At 38.8% G+C, this 24,243-nt stretch overlaps 1 protein-coding gene across 4 annotated transcripts in view; it reads right to left on the minus strand.

Annotated features, from left to right (window-relative positions):
* The window catches only part of CABIN1 (calcineurin binding protein 1), a 110,637-nt gene that overhangs the window by 54,135 nt on the left and 32,259 nt on the right, over positions 1 to 24,243 (minus strand). For all 4 annotated transcript variants that reach the window (XM_027714326.2, XM_027714323.2, XM_027714325.2 and 1 more), the window contains exons 27-29: positions 15,739 to 15,921; positions 13,324 to 13,661; positions 7,714 to 7,827 (exon numbers count right to left, since the gene is read on the minus strand). In XM_027714326.2, coding sequence (XP_027570127.1) covers positions 7,714 to 7,827; positions 13,324 to 13,661; positions 15,739 to 15,921 — 635 coding nt within the window. The remainder of the gene's footprint in view (positions 1 to 7,713; positions 7,828 to 13,323; positions 13,662 to 15,738; positions 15,922 to 24,243) is intronic.

The raw sequence follows: 24,243 nt of genomic DNA on the forward strand, positions 1-24,243 counted from the left end.
TTCCTGCTTCCCTTTTCCCCAGTGGAAGCCATTTGCCAAGCTAGACAAGAAAAACAATGGAAATTAATACGGTTACTTGACTAAAATATGTGGATTTCTGAAAAGCTATCTTTTTCCAGGTAGAAACTGTGCCTGTTTCAAACACAAAAATCTCAGTAAATTCAGTAGAGTCAGAGCCACTAATTCTCTTTCCTACAATCACTTTTATAAAATTGACTTCCAGTCATGGTTAGAGAGAAGGGCCAGGCTATCACCTCATTAAGCATTTTAATGAGCCAACTTAAACAAAATTTAAGTGTTCATTAAAAAAATGTTTCTAGATTTGATGCCAAAATAACCTTGTATATATGAATTATATTTAATCAATGCAAATATGCCTTCCTGATTCTGCAGGCAGGTAAGACAATGATTTTTTTCAGTAGGAGTTTCTCTATCCTGTGGCCCAAGGGGCATTCAATGATGAGTGCTGGAAGCATTACACCTCTGACCTCTGTTGCTCTACAGAAGATACAGTGAAGGGAAATTGAGAAAATTAACAGAGGTTAAAAAGGAAGAAAAACAAGAAAAAGAGGATGGGAAAACACTGATTTGTTTTCATTCTTCAGTCATCCAAACTTTAGCTTGTACTGTAACCATAAAATATCTGCCATTTATACAGCTGACTGTATTTACAAATTAAGCATGGGATTATACAATCGTTTGGCTCAGAAGGGACTCCTGGAGGGTTTTTCATTTATTCCTCAGCAGTTTTCCACACAAATATGTCTTCACCACACCAGAAATGGTTTCCTCACACAGATGAAGAACAATAGTTTTATAATGTCATTATTCGGGAACGTAGGAAAAGCGATGAAATGCTTGTTAAAATTCCCGAGGAAGCCAGCCAGGCAGGCAGTGTGTCAGCTCCAGCATCTCTCCGAGGCAGAACAGCAAGGTCTGTGTTATCTCTGCTTAAGGAGAGGTACTGGATGACCCACAAAGCCTTGGCTCTCCCAGCACCTCTGCAGCAAAGGCTCCCTGCAGCCTCCTGACCGCACACCAGCACTGCTGACAGGCCGGGTTCCTAAACTGTCAAATCATTTCACAGAGCACCTTGCTCTTCCCAGCACAAGAAGAAAATGTATAGCAGAGAGATGTCTTTTACTTAACATCTGAACAGCTCACAGTCAGTGGAAAGCCAGCAGTGAGAATCTGCATTTACTGAACGGCCCTTTCACAAAGCAGAGCACTCGCTCTTGCTGGGCCTGCTCCTGCCCAGGGAAAACACTGATATTTCATGGCTACAATATGGCCATCTCCTGAGGAGATTAAAGACAATTCTATCTTTTAAATTAGGTAGGGATTTAACCATCCTCTGCCCAGATGCCCCTATCTACCTACTAAAGCATAAAAAAAGAAAAAAAGCAAAAAAGCATAAAAATATTAGGCTATTCATATGTGTTGTCATCATGGTATTGTTACTATTTTGTTTCATGCAACTACATAGAAGGTCAGTGTTAATGGTGGAGGTCACCTTTTTTAGACACTTGTTTTTGCATATCACCTATTAAATGGTACTAAAAACTTCTTTCAAGCATTATCTGATTGCTGGAATCAAAGTTTTGGTGGGGTTTTTTTTGTTCTTTTTGTTTGGTTGGTTGGTTGGTTTTTTTTGCTTTGTTTTTTAATTATTCCTTTATGGTTTCTGTTCCCTTGTGGTTGCATAAAAATGGCATCCAAAACACACAGAAGTAAGAAGGGCAAAACTGAATAACTAAATCCTTGTGATTTCTGGGATGTCACTTGTGATTTCTTTTTTTTTTTAAAACTTGAGTTGGCAACCCCTCATACTCATTTTTAACATTTAAACATTCATTAGGGTTTAAGCACTAAAAAGACTGACTTTTTTTTCAAAAAGTTGCAAGAAATCACAATCAAACTAAAATATAGCCATTAATTCCCTTAGAGCCCCCATACATGAATAAACTCCAGCTCTCACCATGCTGAGGGGCACCATCTCAACTCACATGGATGCACATGTTTCTTCAAGTTCTTTCCCCCCAGTCTGATTTAAATGGCACTAGTTTGGTTGGAAGGCTCATGTTCCACATAGCAGATGTCTAGGAGTTGGAAGTACATTTGCCAACTGAAAAGATACACACCAACTATGAGCAGGAGGGAGAGTAACTCAGATCTGTCACCAGCCAAGGACAGGAAGGAAGGCAGAGTGTAAGAGTTCTAGGAAAGTGATTTTAATCTGCTGTTGCCTCCAGCTTCAAGTTTTTCAAGTACATGGCAGGAAATGCTGAACCTGAGGTTTTGGTCAGGTTGCCTCAAGCAACTTTGAAGAGCTGCCCCTTGGCACTGTGTGGCATTTGGAGGTTCTTCAGGTCAGCACTAATAGTGACCCCAACCCGGGTAGAACAAATGTCTAGAATAGGTTCAGACTACCCTTTATGGATTTTCCTCTTCCCCTGGATGATGTATAGCCAGTTACCTCTAACAGAGACATTAAATTCTGTAAGAAATCTTTCATTTTAATTCAAGTCATGGGAACCATTAGTGCTGAGGTTACATGTCAGGAGATGGGAGAGAAACAAAAGGCAGCTCTATTGGATCCAAAGAAAATCCCACATACTCACTCGATGCCATATTTCTGACAGTGACCAGTAATGTATGTCTAAGGGAAGGTATAAAACTAATTGAGGCATATAATGAAATTTCCTTGATATAACTGCCCAGCTTCCAGGAGAGCTGAGGCATGTTGCCTTTTTGTCCCCTATAGTAGAGACTTCACAATATCCTACACCTCAAATTCACCTGTATGGCTCTGGTTGCACAGAATCCCCAGACAGTCAGCCTTGCACCCTGCTGTCCCTTTTCAGAATCAGCTTTCCTCTGATAAGACAGACAGACAGACTCTTAACCTGAAACACAACTAAGGGAAGAACCTGCCGTACAGGAAGAGTAACAGAGAAAGCTCCCCCTGTGGTTATCACCATGCTGTGTAATCAGAACTACCTCCAGCAACTTCAACTACTCAGTGTCCCGAACTTGCCTTTCTGCTCAGCAGAGGTCCCCTGTCAGTGCCCAGTCACACCTGGTATGAACAAAGACAAAACAAAGTGAAATCACTTCTGTCTCACAGCTTCTGGCTTCCAGTGGGTGCTCCCACCTTAGTCTGACCCTGCTCAGACCACAGAATGAAGAGCTTCAGGGCTACAGCAGAGAATAAACATACTGCATTGCTCTTGGAATTAAAAATAGAACAATTATCTGTAACACTTTGCAGCAAGACTTCATGCACATCAATGTCTGCATTGTAGCATACAGTGTGCATGCACAGCTTTTGTATGTGGGGAACAGTTACCAAAGATGGACATCAAGATCTTTATTACAACAGATTATTATTACCACAGAAGATGTGCCAGGAAAATACAAATAGTGTATATTAAACCATATGGAGAACTTGCTGGTACATGGAGCTCAACCATGAAATCTGCATACATTAAAGAAGTGCTCTACTATATAAAGCAATGTTTGAGGATTTTTTTTTCTCCTTGTGAATTAATTTCTAATTTAGTTACCATAGAAACCATCCTGGCTCCATCTTTAAAAAAAAAAAAAGTCTCTGTATATATTTACACTCACACTGAGACAAAGAAGAGGAGAAAAGCATGCACAGGAGTGCACCTGTACATGCAAGTTTATAGAGAAATGTGTAACTGGCCAAACAAAACAGGCTTAGCAGTAATTTCTAGGAACTTAGCTAAAACTCCTGTAAGTCTAACAGCAGTATTCATTCAAATAATGATTGCCATCACAGCAGAGCCATGAACATGCAAAACCTCCTCTCCTAGAAAATTGGGGCCTTTCTTTAGGTTACAAATAGGTATAATAATGCAGTAAGGATATTTTTTCTTAGAATTGAAAAAGGGAAATTCTGAGCACCCTGACATTATTCTAATCAGTCAAATGAGAAGAAATCAGGCTAAGTGAACATGCCTTTTTTGCTCACTTCAGTCACAGCTGAGTGACAGCTAACAAATTATACAAGAGGCCATGACACACCGATCCAGACCAGCAGTTCTGCAGTAAAGTTTAACAACAGACAGCTTTACCCAGGTTTATTTCTTTTCATACAGTGCTGTCATAAACATTTCATAAATAATTCTGCTAGGAGTATGTCTGGGAGGAGCTGCTAGCTTTCTCTTTCACACTATGTTGTTTGTACTTGTAGAACTGAGTCAGCTGTAATTTCAACAACCCTGAATCTTCTGTACAAGAGATTAAAAACACCAGTGCTACTTGCTCCAGAATAAAAAGGTATTCCAATAGTAAAATATCTACAGAAAACCACTGGACTTAATTCTTTTGTATCATGAAGGCTGAAGAGTTCTCAAAAAATAATACCAAATGCATTTCATGGAAGCAAATAAACACTCTAGGCAAAAGATTTCTGTTGAAAATAACCCTGGGGGACATTAATATGCTTAGAAAATCTTAAGGTTGGCCATTTAATTTCTAAGATTAGATGTGACTACTTTTGTAGAGTGCTATAATTTGTGTTTTATCACCCATCTCTCTATGTGAAGACAGTAGCTGGGACAGTGGGCTGCAACACCATCTGTACAAGGGATGACACACCAATGTGTGTTCTGAGCACTGACCCAGATGGTGCAGAACAGTCACTTACCCACCACCGGGCTGGAGCTTCACATGAGAACAGACTAGTTGAGGTTTAACCCAGACAAGGTCAGTGCAGCATTCAGAGGGTTTTTTCCAAGTTGTTCACAGATTTCAGTTTGTCCAATTCTGGACTGTCAGCTGACACTACCAGCTTCTTGTCATGGGCACTTGCAGCCCTTTCTCTCTCAGATCTGGATTTTCTCACTGTGCTCTGTCTGTGCCGTCTGTACTGGATTACTGCCACGGGCTCCACATAGAGGAGGATTTTTAAAATATAACTGGGTAGAAAATGAGACCAACAAAATATTTATCATGCCAAACTCATGATGTACACTGTACCTGTTCACAGGAGGACCAAGCTACTTGCATGCAGGAATGAGTCAAGACATTAGCACTGATTCACAAAGGTCTCAACAAACATTTTTGCTGTGTGAGGCATTCTGTGTGTGCACCACACCATCCCCACAGCTGAGACACACTGGAGTTCAGCCCCCAGACTGAAATTCCTAAAGCCTGGAGGCAGTGGTCTACATGGAGGACTCCAGACTAACAATGTCTTCATCTGTTGGCAGACCCAAGTTCAAACCGAGAACATAATTGTCAAACACCTTCTCTCTTTTCTAACACTGCTGCCAATATATTGCACTGGGCCAGCATATATATATATATCATATATCATGATACAAAAGAATTAAGTCCAGTGGTTTTCTGTAGATCTCTTTTGTTGAAAGTTGCCTTTTATTTCAAAGTGTATTTCATTTCTTATTAAAGAAATTAATTATGGGAATTAAGTTTTTGTTGATTTACAAAACAGAATTATTATACAGCTGTCTAGCAGCTATACTACATCCTTGGGAGTATCCTTCTAGTAGCTACACTTTTCATCCTTCAGAGTATAAAAATATCAACACACAGAGCACGGAATAATTATTTTTTGAAATAATGCTGGAAAATTCCACCTAGGGATACAGTGGAATCTAAGTTAAATTAGCTAGCATTAGCATTCAAAAACTAGACATGATTTAGGTCAACCACTGATCTCTCTTAATGTGGTAATTCACATTTTTCAAGTAGAAACACTCCCTTATACACACTTCTCAGTTCCCTACTGCTCATCTTCCTCATACATTAAAACATAGGATACTCTTGACACTTAACCCTGCAGTGATGAACAAGTCAACCTTGATCATGCAAAGTTCACATTTGGCTTGAAACATGTTGAGTAATTCCATTAATTTCTACAAGAATACTTGTGTTATGTGAATCTGAGCCAAAGCATTCACTAGTTTGAAGAGCTAATCACACTGCAGGATTCTTGCAGGGAAAGCTGGCAGATAATGCAGGGAAATAACCAGAACAAAGCCATGTAGTCATCAATCAGGTCACAACCCTATCAGGCTGTGCTGTGCTTGCAGCTGGGACAGAGTTAATTCTCTTCCTAGAAGCTGGTACAGCACTGTGTTTTGGAATCAGTGTGAGAATAATGTTGATAAGACACTGATGTAGTTGTTGCTAAGCAGTGCTTACTAGAAATCAGTTTCCCAGGCTCTGCCAGTGAGGAAGTGCACAAGAAGCTGGAAGGGAGCGTGGCCAGGACAGCTGATCCAAACTGGCCAAAGGGCTATTCCATAGCACAGAACATCATTCCCAGTGCATAAACTGGAGGGAGCTGGTCATGAGAGGCCAATTGCTTCTTGGGAACTGGTTATGCATTGGTCAGCAGGTGGTGAGTAAACTGTACTGTGCATAATTTCTCCTTACGTTACTAATTATAACTATTTTAATACTTTATTTCAATTATTTAACTGTTCTTATCTCAGCTTTACCTTTTTTTCTGATTCTTCTCCCCATCCCACCATGGGGGTGTGGGAGGGGAGTGATCAGATGGTACTTATTTGCTGGCTGACAGTATTTGTTAATCAAAAGTTCTCTCCAGAAAGATGTAATGATATAGAAAACCCCATTTGCAGACTGATCCATGATACAATTTTGAGCCATTGTCAGCATTCCTTAGTTGTTTAACCCATCTGAGGGATTATAATCAGAGAAGAGCACTTACTTTATACTTAACAGAGGTTTGCACAGAGGTGCTAATTAACACAACATACAGCAAAAATGAAGATAAATGTTAACAGATATAAAATGGAAGTAAATTTCACAATTACAATATTAAAACAGAAGCACTAGATGGGAAAGCAGAGACATAAAATTCTGTCACTGCAATCACGGGCAACCATACAGCAGATATGGACTATAACATAGTCCAGAATGACAGACCATCTCCAGGCTCTCACCATGCACTGTGAGACAGAATTGCTACAGAATCCTATCTCAAAAGAACAGATGGCACAAAAACCTAGAACATACCACAAAAAGTCAAAGATACCAAAGACAACAGCAGTGTGTAAGTGGCAATCACAGCAGGGAATCTGATAGATAAATGCTTCTGTAAGTCTCAGAAGTGTTGTGTGTCCTATGTCAGTGAGAGGCACAGACACCCCTGTGGAAGATATCACAGACATGGGGACAGTCTCTATGACAGTGCTGCTACCTCACTGTGGGATTTGGAAAGACTCTTTCTGTTGAGCCATGCTCCAACAAAGGGGAATACAAGAAAGCTCCTTCAATTGTAGGAGATTGCTTAGCATAACTAGCAATGTTTTTTTGTCAAGAGAAGTGCAAGTCTAGTTGAGAAACGACAGACAAGAGGATAATCAAGATGAACAAAATGAGAATTTTTATAGAGGGCTCAACCATCAAGTATATGGTAAATGATGCATAACTGAAAAATGTTGGTGCTTCTCTCCCCATGTTTTCAAGCTCATGAGAAATAATCCTTTAATGTTCCCTTCAAGAGAGGCACATTTGCCCAGTAAATATGTCTGTAACACAATTCTCCTTTCCTTTAGCCGCTCATGGCTTGTTTAATGTGCCTGTGTGGAATTTCACATTATGGTCCCTTCACAAACCCTTCAAATGAGAAACAGGTGTTACAGTGAGGGCTGAGAACGGAGGGGTGTGTGTTTATCAGCTGTATAAACTTACGTTGAAGAAATTGGTCTTGTTCCTCTCGCAGAAGAGGCCCTGTGCAGGCATGTGCTTCAGCTGCTGCCAGGGGATCCCGCTGCCCAGGAGCACGTCCCGGGCCCACTGCAGGTTCTGTGGACAGAGAAAGGCTGCTGAGTTGCAGGCAGGGGATGGAAATGCCACCACAGTTAAAAGTACAAAGCGCTCACTTGGTTTTATTTATTAACCTGTAGTGTCATTTCTCATTCTCCGCGTAGCTGCTGTCCCAACAGTATTTTGAAAGGCGTGTGATCTGGAGAAGACATCCCTCAGGAGAGAGAGGACAGTTTGTTGTCAGAGCAAGCATTCAAGCCCAGAGACTGGCCAGGCTCCTACAGCTGCTGAATCCAGCCTCAGATCATCCAGTTTTGCGTTCTTGTATTTTTTTTAACCTGTCTTTGCTTCACTGATATCCACCCTCTATCTCCTATCACCTGCAGAAACCCGAACTGTAGGTATATTTAAAACACCCTAATTTTTTTTGTTAATGCTCAATATGAAATAATTTATATATAAAAATATAAAGTTTCTCAGCAAACAGTGGAACTCACTGTCCTGAGTATCCTGCAGCCTTCCCCTGCACACCAGGCCTCTCACTGCCCCCTGGCCCTCCCTTTTTCCTCCCTTGTTTTTCCCCATATACTCTGGAAGCTGTCCCTCAGGTCTTCCCTCAGGCTAACTAGCAGGGAATTCCTGCCAGCACTCAGGCCTCACAAGAGAGGCAACCTTTAGGCTTAAACTGCAGCCTTCTTTTAGTGGGGTGGTGAATTTAGGCCTCTCACCTCTACTCAGCCATTGCTCTCCATGTAATTTCACTTAACCTCTCTGAAAAATTCCACGATCATCATCAAATTTGGTTAATAGTGCACAGTGAGTTAACAAGAAAGTATTGGTAGGAGACTAAATGATAAATGACAACCAAAAATTCATAAAAGCACTACCCTTCTATGAGTTCAATGCATGAGCCTCTCTTGTGCAGTTGAGAACCAGGGACAGCTGTTGGCTCCAGGCAGAATGTTACCAACAGATGGGACAATTATTAATTGTGAGGCTTCACCAATGGAAGTTTTGCTTTCCTTAATCCTTTTATATCAGTGTCAGAAAGTAGCATTTGACTGGTTTTTTTACAGACAACTTCACAACAGAGAAGATAAAAGAAAGAGGAAGATGTTTGGTTCATAGAGGCAAATGAGAATGTTGAACTCTGGCTTGTGTTCTGTGGGCTGGAAATACGCTTCTGTGAGTCATAAATTTGATTAAGCCCTGTCCATCCAAGAATCATATTCCAGCTGTAATATCTTTTTTTTTTTTTTGGGGGGGGGAGGTGGTAGTAGCAAAGTTCTCATCCCATATTCCAGATCATTTTCTTTATGAGGCTCTGGTGAAACAGTAAAAGCTCTGCTCAATCATCAGTGCTTTTGTCCTAATGACAGTAATCATGCAGAAATCTCCAATGTCTTACCAGAATTGGAGCATCCCCTCTAGCAAAATGCTGATTACAGATTCATGTGCAAGAGAGCTGAATGCTGGAAATACTAATCAGATATTTACAGATGTTAAAAATCCTTCATTCAGAGAGCTGACATAGGTACTTACACAGGGCCTTCAGGATTACACTTCAGGACAGTGCAGGGGATCTGGGTAGCTTTCTTTTGGTATGGAACAAATACATGTTCACTCATAAAGATCACAAGGTACTTCCTGGCTAGTCAGGGAAATCAGTAAATTTAATTATTATTGCTGAGTGTCAAATTTAATTAAGATTGAAGAAAGCAAACTATGTAAACTTAACTGTATACTAACTTTTCTCTACAGAACTTCTTTCCCAATATGTATTTCTGTATTCCTATTAACCTAATCCTGCAAAATACTGGGATATACATACAGAAGAAAATGCACAAAAGAACCTACAAAAATCTGTTCTTCCAAAAACGTCATACTGTTTTGAATAAAATCAGAATCTAGCAAAAATAAGCCTATCATAACGTCCAAGATCCAGGCACATAAGTGCCTTCCTTTATGCCAGTCATAGTCATCAGAAATGTAAGTTAATTCCAAGTGTGAAAATGAGGCAAAAATTGCCTAATGTGTGGCAATCTGAATCTTACATTAAAACTATCACATAAAAATTCAAGGAAAACAAAACCTTTATGAAAGTTATCACCCCACCACAAAGCCTAAATGTAAAATCCCAGTCTGAAGAAATTTTAGCTACAGATGTATTCTCCAATCGAAGTTTTATAATGAAAAGGTTAAGAGATCATTAATTGTAGCATCATGCTCTGGTGATCCTCTGTGCACATTGCACTGACCATCCACAGGCATGTGTTTGGTACACATAATTCACAGGCTTTTATTGAACAAGATGATGGCAGTAACCCAGCCAGGAGGAGAAAAGATCATTCAGACAAATGGGGCAATTACACGGTAACTTCACACAATCAAAACTAATAGGAATAAAAGATGTAGTTACAGATTTTCCACTACCCTTCTCCTTAAATCAGCATGATCAGTTATTCCCAGTAAATACGCCTGAGCAGGTCTCAACCCATTAGATTTCACAGAGTCTGCTCTGCTTGGGTTTTAGCTGATGAAGTTATTAGGAGTGGGTGAAGGGATCCAGGACATAGCAAAAAGGATTTATTCTTCTTGGCACACTGCTTACCAGCCTGAAATGCTGGATTTGGCTGTCTGACTCAGGGCAATTATGAAATACTCCTTCCAGTTCAGCTGTTGCCTCCCACATCTTTATCACCCCAAGATTCAAAGACAAGATGACTGACATGCTACAATAACTTGAAAAAAAAAGTTGAAGTGGAAAAGGAAAATCTCTTATGGTCAACCAAGTGGAACTCTGAGTCACCTGGGAAGGATAGCTCTTAGTGGTGTCAGAAGCACCTTCACCTAACCTGAAAACTCCACGAGGTGTTGCTGAGAGGGGAACAAAACACTGCATTTATACCTTAATCCTTCCCTCTGTTTTCTTTCACAGTCCATTAGAAGGCTTTGTCTCAAAAAGCTCCTCGTACTCCTGCATCAAATAAAAGCAAAATAAAAAGACCACCGACCTTGAAGGGCAGCCTTTTGAATGAACTGTTATTATCAAACTGATTTTGCTTGAAATGGTTACATCTATTTTGCCTACACATTATCTGTGTCTCTACGTATATATTAAGCCTACAAATATATAATCTTATAATTTTTACACGCATGTATTATGCCTACTTTGACTAACTTGTCATGCCACTGACCTTGTGTCATACCTGACATTAATTTCCTCATTAAGGGCTCTGTTAATAACAGGCACTCTACAAGATACAAACTTAAAAACCCTAAGTCATACACACAGTATTAATGAGCACATTCTTTCAGGATTTACAGGGTATTTTTTTTATTTTGAGATTAAAAAAGCACATAAGTAAATATTTTTATTTCCTGATGACCTGCTGGTTGCAGAATATCAGACCAGTTCCCCATACTAATCCCTAAGGGCCATAAGGCAAATGCTTTTCACAAAACTTCTTAATTACACTGACAAACAGTGTCTTGCCAAGTCCTAACCTCTCCTTCCAAACTGTGCCAACATTCATTTTGGAGGTAAAAATCACAAAGGATGATGACTTTATTTCAAGAAAAGGTGAATGGGAAACTGAAGTAACTTCTGAAAATTCACCCTTACTTTCCTGCACATTTATTCCAACAAAAACCAGCTATGTACAAATCTGCTCTGGTAACAGAATAAAATGAAGAGAAATAGCCTCCAAATAGTGAGATGGATTTTGCAGGGGAAAAAAACCCAACAGAACACACAGCCAAACAAAATGTTCAAAGATTTTGAAACGATGTTAAAAAAAGCACTCAACAACTATTTTTACTAATCTTCCAACAGCAAAACCAGGAATACTGTAAAATAGGAGAAAACAGATTGCATATGGAAAACTTGTTTTTCTATGCACTGTGGAGACCTGCCAATCCTCTCCTTTCCCAGCCAACCATGAATTTTGGCCATAAGTCTAAATTCTTCATGCAAATTCCTGGCGCTGGTATGTAAATGCTGAATTTTCCAAGATGGTTATATTCATTTAAAAATTAATTTCAGTTTTCTAAAATTTACCACTCTGCCCCCCGCAACAACTCAACCTGATATAATTTATCTCACTTTTAAAATCAGGTTTAACATCAGTATATGTAAGCCTACTGCTTACTCCAGTTACTGCTAAAAATACATAGATCCATTTTGTGTTTTAAGTTCATTCAGGAGTCTAAATCCCACTAAAGACATACTGGTGTGCCATGAAAACACAGGCATTTGACATTGAACCTGAATGAGTCATGAAAGGAAGAAAATTAAATCCCACGAAAATATGTACCATACATATATCAAAAGGAAGAGTCAAGTGGTTGTTTGTTACGCAGATAAGTAATAAAAAAAAGGACAGTAAAACCCAAAAAGGGCAGTTGAAGTCAGCCTGGTAACTACTAGGGTCAACCAGGCAGGATTCAATTTTTCTGAGTTCCAAGAGGAAACAGATTCAGACAACAATGTGTATTTCATATAGAAAACCATCATTAAATTGATATTTATAAAGGAAGAGGGATATAAAAAGCAAAAGAGAAGGCTTCATCAGGGAAAAATAATAGAAGAAAATATTTTGCAAGTAGTTCCTCAGGCAAGGACATGCTATTTGAACGAATAAATTGAAAACAGGCAGCTTTTTTTGTTGAATGTTGATACAAAATCATGTCAGCAAAAGTAATGACAGATTGCAGGAATCTAAGGCTCTTATTAATGATCAGCTCCATGGAAAAATTAACAACTGTTACATACAAACAGCATAAGAATGTTTTCAAAACAAGGTCTCTATAAAAAAGGGTAATATTTTTCTGGATAATCACTGTACAGCCAAATGGAACATTCATCACCTTCCAGTAGGTTGGTAGGACATGCTCGAGCTCAGTGCTGGTGACATGTTTTCTACTCTGAGGCCAGGGGTATGATTTGTTTCCCTTCCCTATTGTTCACACAAGCTTCAATACTGGTGGGGAAGAGAATTCAGGAAGCCATGTAGAGCAGCATATGACCTAACAAAAGACTTCCAAATACAAAATTCAAACCTTGATTATGACAATTAGTAAAATAACTGAGAATTTTCTGATAATTTCAATGTACTATTCCTACGCATTTTACTAACAAAGATCCAAAGTATCCAGAAAGTTTATCTCTGTCACATGATGTGTTTACACCAATACTGAGGAATTTTTGCTTCCAAGTCACTTTTCAGCCCACTTATTCAGTAAAATAAATAATTGCTGTCATTTTTATGAGAACATCTTAATTTATGTGTCTTATCTAAAATGTAATTCTCTGCTGAATGACAAAAATTTACATAGCTCAGTAATAAAAAAAGAAATTTTCTACTCAATTGACCTCACACACACGAGTCAGACAATCTAGGGGCTGAAGACTCCCGCAGTCTTCCAATCCAAACTGCAATAAACAAGCTTATCTGCTGTATTTTAACACTGAATTAGTCCAAATGACAGCACAGTGGGCAGTAAACACAGCAGTTCTCTCAGTGCTCTGCTCACCTTGTGTGTCTTGCTGTAGGTGTACAGGTAGGCCAGCCTGTAGAGGCTCTTGTAGTGCTGGGGGAAGCGGCTGAGGCAGAGGCAGAAGGAGGCGATGCACTGCTCCGTCAGGAACTTCCGCTGCTCCTCCAGGTCCGCGGGGAGGCCGTGAGGGAACTCGGATGCATCTCCACAAGGTTCAGCTTTCTTTCTGCAGTCCCACTGTGAGGGTGGGGGGATTGCAGCTTTGATGGGATTGCCAGAAGCAGACTGAGGATCCACCACAAGTTTTTGGCCGGTAGGCTCAGCAGGGTTGTAGGATTCCGAGCTCTCCAGCAGCTCTTCTGACTTTCCTGCAGCTGGAACGTTAAGAGAGAAGTGACAACGAAATTGCCATTACCAAATGGCAAATGAAATACACAAAAGGACAAAAATTAAATATGACAAAAGGTAAGCCTTTTCTTCATTAAAGCACAGAGAGAAATATTGAGGGGTTCCTGAAAAAAAAAAAAATTACTATTCCTGAAATTCATTGAATAGTAACCTTCAACTCACTAACAGAGCCACACACTGATCTCTCCATTGTCTTCATCTGGGTTTTTCCCTGAGCAATAGTATGAATTCAGCACACCTTACACAATGCAGGACTTTATACACTCTTGGAAGATGGGAGAGGAGGAGGGAAAATACCAAAACAAAAGAGTAAATTCAGTAATTTCTACTGCCGAGAAAGGAACAGAAAATTAAAGCCACCCTGCCAAAAGAAATGTATCATTCTTAACATCTGACTAGAAGAGCACAATTCAGAATACAATATAGCCTTGGACAGAATGATCAGCAGCAGCTAACTTGGTCTTCTGCATAGTGTAGGGCCTACAGTTCCCTCTAAACATTTTTGTGATTAACTTGGTAACTCACAGTTCAACTGACCCATCTTTTCTTGAAGGATACCAAATCTTACTTCAGAAAACATCTGTGACAATGGGAGCTTCCACATTTTCTGTTAACTAATCATTATTGCTGAAAACATGCATGCTACATGAAGATTAATTTCTTTAACTTTGATTTTTAGTCATGGAAGTTTACCATGTCTTTGTCTTTGCTAGGATAAAGAGCCTCTTACATTAGATCTTATCTCCTAGCAGATACTGTAGAGATACACTGAAGTGTACTTCTAAAGCTGCTCCATAACTTCTTCTCTGATAAGGCTGAACTTTTGAGTCAAAAATGTTTTCCAGAATTCAAATTTTTCAAAATTTGCTTGCACAATTGTCTGTATCCATTATAATTTTATAATATAGGTACCTTTAAGGAAAAAAATCTATTCTAATAAACATCACTAATGTAAGAATGCATTTGGCAGTTGTTCTGACAGACAGCTGATGACAATGACACAACTCACTGCAAGTCTGAAAAAGAGCCATGTTTTTGGTCTAGTACCCAAAAGGCTACTGGATTTAGTGATTATGGAAATACTATTTTACAAAACTAGGAACTGGCATCTATTTCAGCATATTGATGCAAACACCAACACACGCTTCCCTAGCTTAGGCAAGACTGAAGTAAAGTATTTTTAAAAAACAAGAAACCAAGGTAATCTGACTCTACAAACAAAAAGATGACTGCTCAGAGGCTGTTCCTAGGGAGATCAGGCAAGTAAACCAGGACTACCCACACACCACTGTTTCTGGATCTATGAAATTGGAAAACACTTCAGTATAAACTGGCAAAAAAGACTTAACATCCCACAAAGAGCCACAACCTGGAAAGGTGGGAAAAATTTAGACACTGGTTGTGTTTGTCTTTCCCTGTTGAAGTCCAGCCTGTCTATCTACTGCCATATCCAACTGTACAAACTTCAGACAAAGGGAAATTCCAGCTAATGGACTTTAAAACAATTTTTCCAGTGGAATACAGAACATTTAGTACTATTATATATGGAAAAATCTGGTAGAGAGCAATTCTAGTTCTCCACTGAAATGAAGTATCCAGTGGAATAAAACATCTAATTCCACTACTTGTTCTCTTCTATGAACTGAATATCTGCTGCTGCTGGGCCAGAACAAAAATATATACCTGGGAAAAGTAAAAATGTCTTGTTTGAGATTATCTTCAAATAACTACTCCTTAAATTATTTAGAGATTTGAAACACTGAAGAAAAACTAAATAACCTAAAAGAAGGCAAGTCAGTCAAAGGGCCATAGACAGCAGTTTATCATCATTATTCCTTTCTTTGCAAGATTTAACAGATAGAACAAATTGGATTGGTAGCCACATAAGCAAAGCACAGTTCCAAATTTAACACACACATATGCAGCAATAGCACCCAGTTAAAATTCTCAGTCACAGTGCAGCACATTTCAGTGCTTCTGCAAGCCAGAAGAAATATTTTAATGATATATTCCAACTGACATTATCCATTAAATCAGGCATACCCTTTTCCTCTGTAGACCCCAGGGTCTCTTTGCTGCTCATCAGTGTATCAGCACAGGTAGTAGAAATCCTCTTCTCTGTATAAGTTTTCCTCAGGCTGTCTTGAGAACTGGCAGGCTCATTAAACATATCCTGTGTGGAACTGGAGTCAGACAGCACTGCTCCAGTGCTATCCTGACTCCTCTCTGCAAAAGAGATAAAGAAGGAATGCACCACTTCATACTCTTCAAGCTGTTACTTGCCTCTGTAACAGCAACATAAAACTGTAGCCACTCTGCAAACCTCTTACAAGTGCAATACAGGATCCTTAACCACTAATAAAAGGTGTTTATTTCTCACCACATTTCTTCCTAGAATATAATCCTGGAATTTGATTCAAAAGTTATAATGGTGAACTTTGAAAAGCAGTTAGGCTGGGGACACAGCATTTCAGCTAGTAAGGCCCTATAAGATTTTCCAGGCTTCCTGAACCATTTGCCTTGAAAGGCACCCAATATAATTTTGAGTCTAAAACAAGCAAAGGTCAATTGACAAGAGAAAACCACAAACAACAGTCCTGGTAAAAATTACTCATAAAGGACAGAAAAATCAGTACCATTAAAGGGCAAAGACTTACAGGAGTGATCTCTGATGCCATCTATCCTGCAGGCACAAGATGCTGTTCAACAAATGCTCTGAAAGGTGATTTGATATGGCAAATAAACAATCCATCAAAGAACTAGGCCTAAGACAGGAAAGCTCCTGGACTTCAAGGCAGTTGACAGAAGAATAGGAGAAGTGACTTTACTTGACAGAGTGGAGCAGTGGCTGCTACATCACAATCACAACTAAGTTGTTACTCTGCTGAGAGCTGTTACAGCACAGGAACAGGGACTGTGACTTTATCACGGGGGATAAAAGACACACCTCAGAACAAACAGGCAAATGAAAACCTTCCACCCACGTCTGAAACCTGCCTGATATAACCCATGTTCTTCTACATCAGGGGTTATCAGAGGCAACCCTGCATGACTAAAGAACACTTTTATTCCCCCGAGATGGGAAACTGGCATTTTTCCCTAATATTGTGCCAACATAATTCAGTGTTCAATTCCAGTGCAGGCAACTCTATTTAAATCTGTAGCCCAAAAGATTATTTTCCAATTTCTTCTTAAGATACTGATAGCTGATTCTGTGATCTAGTAGATGTCCCTGCTCGTTGCAGCAGGGTTGGACTACATGATCTTTAAAGGTCCCTTGAAACCCAAACCATTCTATGATTCTATATAGGAATGGCATAACCAGGAGGTATGTTGCATCCATTGTCTAGGTAGTTCTACTGCATTCTGCTTCATTAATTTTATCAATAAGATCAAGAAAGAAAATTAACAAAGGAAAAATCCCTGCTTTGAGATGAGTGGATAATTTAATTAAATTTCTTCTGTTCCATCTGAATTGCACTTGTTCAGGAGACAGCTAAGGGCCTCCTATGAATTTATTTCATCAAGATAAATCCCTTTGCAAACCTTCAGCTTGCAGATCAGGTTCTGCTTATTAGGATTCCAATGAGTTTAAACCAGATTTGATACACTCTGTTGGCTTTTCACTACCACACAAAGAAAACCTTCCATTTTCAGTGAGCAGATCTTAATAAAACTGTATCTTGAAAAAGAATGGGAGAACAGTATTTGTGTCCTAATTGGAAGCTATACAGTTGGTTAATGATGACAGGTTTTATACTGAAAGAATATAATTATAAAAAATGGGAAGAGAAGGATCTGAAGAGAGGTCAGTCAAGCTTTAAATGACTCATTTATAAAGCTTTAATAACCTTCTGTGGTACAAATCGATACCATTGAACTCCCTGTTGACATCAGGAAAAACATTTACAGTACCTCCCTTGATATTTTTTTTTTAAAGGAAGTTTCTGCATTTGTGGCAAAGAGGCTGAATTACTCATCTAGGGAAGAAAAAAAGGTTGCAAATTTCCAAATGTCGCCACAAGCCTGGAGGTCACTTCTGATGTGTGGGTTATGACAGACGAAACATTAGAATGTAAATCAAGAACTGCTAGACCAATATGCGAGGGAGAGATCAGATCAGGGGAAATTACACTAATTTTTCAGCATGCAAAGATAGACAGTGACTCAACACATTAAATTTCACATGTATGCACGACATGGGTGCTTTTCCCTATGGGGAACAAATGTAAATACCTCCTTACAATTAGCTAGCTGTTTTGATTTGAAATTTCTACTAAAATGAGTGTAGATCTAGGGATGTATATTCATTCTTCTTTTCTTTCAGTACATTAAATATATTTTAAAAAATAATTATATTAACATTGGGCTCCTTAATCACTGAAAACCAGAGGAAAATGACTACTCAGACAACTTCCTATTATGCTGGATATTTCTTGAATGCAGCAGATGCTTTCAAACTAAGTGAGCCAGATGGAAAACACTGGAGTATTTCAGAAATTAGCAGCAGCCACCAGCCATTAATAGTAATTTCTCAGAAATCACAGAGGATGGGTAAAGTCCCAGGGAATGTAAACCAGAGTGTAGTACCTATCTTTACAAAGCATAAAAGGTCAAAGCTGTTAGCCAGCCAGCCTTCATCTTCCATAGAATTATCTGAGCATAAATAAACAAATCCTTCTAGAAGCACCTAAAAGATAACACGATCAGTAGTAGAAAAGGTGTGAGTGTATCCCAGCACACATATTCACATGTGCCTGAGAAGAATTCATGATTCTCAAACAAAAAACAGCCAAAATGTCAGGCTGCTCCAAAAGCAATTCAGCAAACCAGCACCCTTGAATGTATAATCAGCAATTTCACAGAAAAAAGATATGTCAGAGTCTTCCTGTTCTACTGAGCACTAATGAAAATTAAACTTAATTATGGTGTCTGTATTTGGGACCCACATTTTAAAAAATATACTGAATTACGTAAAATGAATTCAGAGAAGAGGATAAAATATGATGAGAGATTAATGAGATGGCATATATGAAAACTGTTGGGAGAATTGGACTTATTTATCTTCAAAAAGATGAGGGAGAATTTCCAAATACATACAATTAACCAAAATAAAAATACAATAATTACTGTTCAGATTCACTAAGTACAGTGCAAAAGGCAATAGGTTTTAATTGCAGCAAGAACACTGACTTTCTCCCCCCCCATCTCTAGATTAACTGTTACATATAGTTAAAAAATAGCATAGTGAACCTATAGAATCACTGGAGGCTTTCAAGGACAGGAAGATGAATAGTTCTCATTTGTTAGGTTACCCAAGATGTTCCTTAACATAATAAAAACACTCTGTCATTACCTAAATGCTGCAGTATGTAATGCAGAACTCCTGGCAACTGCACCAAGTTACATCCTAACTCTGCTTTTCTAGAAAGAAAAAAAAAATTGCATATTTTTATACATGAAAGTTCTATTCTTTTCTAGCCTAACTCACAAACATAGCTCATATATATGCTAGACGGACACACAGCACATAATTTTACATTTTTTGTGCTGTAGTTTAGACAGTCACTGGTGTTACTCAACCTACGTGCCAAAGACTGCAGTCTGTGAGACATGAGAATGAATTCCAAATTCCCAACTGCTATCAACACCTGTCCTCCTGAAAGATGTAAATCCAAGGAGAACATCTGTGCTTTTTATTAATTTTTGCTATAATTAAAGGCAGTTTAATGCAACTCAGTGCAATTTAAGAGTTAAAAAGTTCCTGGTTTCAATATTTTGTTTACCCATATTCTTAGCTGCCCCCACCCCAGTACCAGCAACAAGGCAAGCTTTTCCAAAAAGCTGAACCAATCCCATGCTGTGAGAAAATGGTAAATCAAGGACTAAATATTCTTTTGACGTTCCTTCCTGTAAAGTTTCCTATTATTTCAAAAGCTAAGATAAAAATACAACTGGGTATTAATGTCCCAAAATTATTATCTGCAGCGGAAATGAAGAGACTAGGGAAAAAGTTCTACTAAATTGTGCATAAGTAACTGCAACAATATTCCTATTAAAAATATGATCTGATAGCAGATGTCTCTCCATGGTATTATTATATTTTGTTTCATTACTTCATTGCATCGTTCCTAAGTTTTAGGAAGATTTCAAAAAACCTGATGAGCTGAAATCTCTGTTTCATGTAAAGTTAAGTATTTCGTGTTTATTTCTAATGATTCAGGAAATGGCACTTGACAGCAATTTTTTTTCTTTTTTTACCTCATTCCTCATAATGTGCTCAACTTGTGACATTTCAGGGATTTCTGTGTCAGATTATATCACCTACTCTGTCAATGGGTGAAAAAGAGCAGCTCTGAAGAGAAGATGTAAAAAGATCAAAAGGAAGAATCTTGTTAACCTTCCAAGATATTAGTAAAAAAAGATTAATTGTTATTGGAAAGATGTTATTGGGAAGAAAAACTTGTATGTTCATCTGTACTGCCAAGACCTTTATTTTATCAGTGAGATCCTGTCAGTCACCTAGATAATGAAGTAACTCTCATTACTGAAACACATCTATTGTAGATGTTAAAAAAATATATCTGTAGTCCATTTGACATAATTCAATGATTAAGAGCATTTTAAATTAATCTTATCCTGGATGAAATAGGTTTACTGGGTTGACCTCAGAAATCCCTCTTCCAGACCATTCCTCCACACCAGAAAAAGCCATTAGCTTGTCACTGTCACTGCTCCATACACCTGCATGCCTACCAATCAACAGGGAAAAGTTGTGTTAAACTCTGGAGAACCTAAATGACTATTTAATTTGAAAATATGACAGGAGAACAAGGGCTCAGTTCTGCACTAGGCATCACCCTGTGCCAGCACCCTCCCACGTGCACCACGAGCCCCGTGAACCGTCCATAAGCCTTGTTACCAAAACTGTGTCCACTCAGCACTGAAAAAAGGAAGAGGAGAGAGTGAAGTGTCACAGTATCAGTGACCTGAATTAGCAGACAGACAATCCTAATGACAGAGCTCTCACTGCTAACTATGCTGACCAGGTACCAGCCCTCGTGGTACAAGCTTACATAATTTATTCTCGGGGAGCTGAAGCACAGCTTCGTGGTGCCAATGTGAATGAGCCATCCTGCCTTTGTCAATTCATTTCTATGCAGCTCAGGGAGGAGGGAGAAGACCTCTGAAACATCTGCATGTGGGAGTAGGTAAAAGAAAGCCACAGAAAGCCAAGAGGGTACAACTCACTTCTGAATAGTATCTTTTTCTGTCTTAAATATCTGAAGGAAAATGTAAGCCCAGTTATTACAAGAAGGTACCTAAATGATGATAAACAATCAGCTACAAGTCAAAAAAATCAAAAACAAGTGTCACAGGAAGCTTTTCTAAAGAGCTCTATACATATGCTAACTCAATTTACAGTAAAAAAAATATATATCTTGTCCCATGTAATAAAGGTGGGTTGTTCACAGGCTGTGGAGGTACAGACTCTCTTTGTGCTGTCTGGCACCATATCTGCCTCTTCACTGCCATGTATGAGCGTTTTTCTTTACTGGTCTGCAGTCAGAAACATGATGTATCACAGAATTCTCATTCTGCAAACAGATTCCACCCATAACAGAAGACAACATTCAGCTCTATGTCAAAAGGCACTTGCACATTATTAAAAACAAAATAATTGCAGAGATTTGCATGGAGCAGGTTAATTTCTTGAGGACAGCAAGTCCGCTGAATATTTAAAGGGAGTTCTCTTTTAACATGAGTCAAAGATGACAGCCTATGTTTTGTCTGGCTGCAGTGAACACCCAATGTGTTTCCATAACTTGCAGTTCTATATTGTTGTTCTGCCTTCAAGAGCAGAGCAACAGAGTATCTCACCAATGTCCCGTTTATTTAGACAAATACTTTTTACATAATCTCACTCTACATCTCAGTGTGACCCGTGTACTAATCAGAGAGAGGTTAAACTGGGGAAAGGTAAAAATGGGGCATACTGCAATAAACTGGGTCTGGTTCATTATTCATGTAGTCCAGCATGCAGTGCCCATGAACATTCAGCACCACATGCCAGAACAGGGTATGTACTGCAGACCCAAAGATTTCATTTTAAACTGCTGAAGAGAGAGAATTTTGAAGGGTGAGGTTTCAGTGTTCCAAAACACAACATGGACATTCTTTTTATGCACTGGAGAAACATCCACTCCATCTTAGAAACTTATTTCGTTTAGCATGAGTGCCAGCCTGGGGCAAGAAGCTTCTCAGAGATCACCTTTGTCTCATCAGGATGTTGAGAACCCCCGTTTACAAAACACTGTGCATCTTCATAACATTTGCAGAATTACAGACCGACAAACTATGGAGTGAGACTTCTCCCACAGCACGAAGCAAGTAGCCTTTCCCAGTGAGTTTATCATGCAGGTTCTGCCAATTATTAAAAGCAAGCCGTGACAGGTAAAAGCAGGAAGAGAATGCCTGGGGAACAGAGATTTGTGTAAAGGTTAGAGGCAGCACGGGCAATATTGGTTGCAAAAGCAATCAGGCAAAGACAAACACAAAAAAGGACAATTAAGTCTAACTACACACGACAAACTACATGACATGGATGAAGACTTAAACAATATGACATTTTAACACTGCAATAAGCAATGGATACATCATCTGCATACCACCACAGTAATATGGACTTGAGTATCAACACAACAAAGGCATATCACAGCAAAAAAGACCTCCCGACCATCTCCCAGTACACTTTTTGGGAAACGTATCTCATTCAGATTTTTTTAAATTTTATTTTAATACTTTTCCTGCTTTGTGTACTAACTGTAATGTGTAGCTCTAAATTTAGGTAAATCTAAATTGCTTCAAGTCTGTGCTGCAGTTGGTCTTTACTGACTATTTACATCCAGCCTGTACAAAGGAGGACAGAGAACATGTCTGTTCTGGTACCTAACACTGGCCATTTAGCTGTGGAAACACAATAACATCCCAGGTAGTGATAGTCTGGGTACCTGGTGAGTTCCTGGTTTTTCTTGTTTCCTACTTTGCCTTTGGAAAATAAGAATCTGAATCTCAGGCTTCTGCTATGGAATTCAAGTTTTCACTTTGTAGGGTTATAAAACAGCAACAGGCAGGGGTGATGACAGGAAAGACAGGATTAACAGAAGGAAGGAAAAGATGTTGCTAAATGGCAGGATAAGAAAAGAGAAAGGAAGCTGCCCATTTTCCACACATGACAGCAGCCAGTCAGGCAGCAAATAACAGCTGCCACTCAGCAATACTTCTGTCTCCCTGAAGGAGATATATGCTAGCAGCTGCCATGAGGGAAAAGAAGTTTAGTTACTTTACAAGCTGTATTTACCGGTTCCTTTCTCCCATTTTCATTAAATATATGACTTTAAACTAGTACCACCAGCATTCTCTGGATATAAAGCTCTCAACTTTAATAGTGACTTCTGCATATCCAGCAAAATGTGCTAGAGAGCTACAGAACAGTAATGATACACTCATAATGTATCCAAAATAAGTCTGCCCTCACGACTTCACCTATCTACAGATAAATGCTTGAAGATCACAGTCCCAATATTTTCAAGAAAAGATGTACAGTAATTCTCTCCTGTTTATAGTGAGATAATTTGCTGCTCTAGAAGGCTCATTGTTGGATATCTTGTTAAAAAAAAAAACAAACTAACAACCCCACCAAAACCCAAACCCACAAACAACCAAAAATTAATAGAAAAAGTAGGGTTCAGAAAGAACCACAAGAGTTCATCTAGTCCATTCCTTTTTCTACCTGGATAATTACATTACCACCATACCTGGCAGACAGCTGTATTGCCATTTTTTAAAGACTTGCAGTGCTAAACTGTTGCAGGGTTACACTAAAACAGTACTTCCTAAGACTGTTTTCTACTGTTCCGATTGAAAATGCAATTTAAGTCTAATATCATCTGTTTGGTCTTCCGTGAACGTGGAAATCCTAGGGTTTTGCCTCTAGCTCTTTGTACAGCTTTCAACACTATTTAAGTTACTCTGCTGTCACATCTTCCCTGAGTCTTCTCCTCTGTAGATAAACCATCCCAATTCCTTCTCCTTTCCTCATAGGTCATATTTTCTTGAAGCATAGAACACAAAAATGGTCAAAAAAGGTCTCACAGGATCCTCACCAGGATCCCAAATAGCATCTTGCTTGTGGTAACACATGAAAAGAACATTCTAGGTAAGACTGTACAATACTCTTACTTTGTTTATGTTATATATGATGATCAATACAGGAGTAAATAAGAGTACTGTCAGGCCTCAGAAAGCATAAACAGCTATGCTGAATTTAGGCCAACTTATTAAGTCCAACGACAATATAAAAGGTTTCATTTCTGTCAGAATGGTTAAAAAAAATAAATCTAAAGTCAAATGATGGGTATTTTCTAGCTATTTTTAGGAATGGTAGAATGGAAATGCAGGCACCAGCTTTCTTCAGTGATGTGATTATGTGTAACATGTCAAGAGCATTTTACTTCAAAAGTCTGTATTTTAATATAAGTAAAATGC

This window comes from Pipra filicauda, unplaced genomic scaffold (assembly GCF_003945595.2).
Source record: "Pipra filicauda isolate LSUMZ 115617 unplaced genomic scaffold, ASM394559v2 scaffold33_size4404698_pilon, whole genome shotgun sequence".
In the NCBI taxonomy this organism is placed as follows: domain Eukaryota; kingdom Metazoa; phylum Chordata; class Aves; order Passeriformes; family Pipridae; genus Pipra; species Pipra filicauda.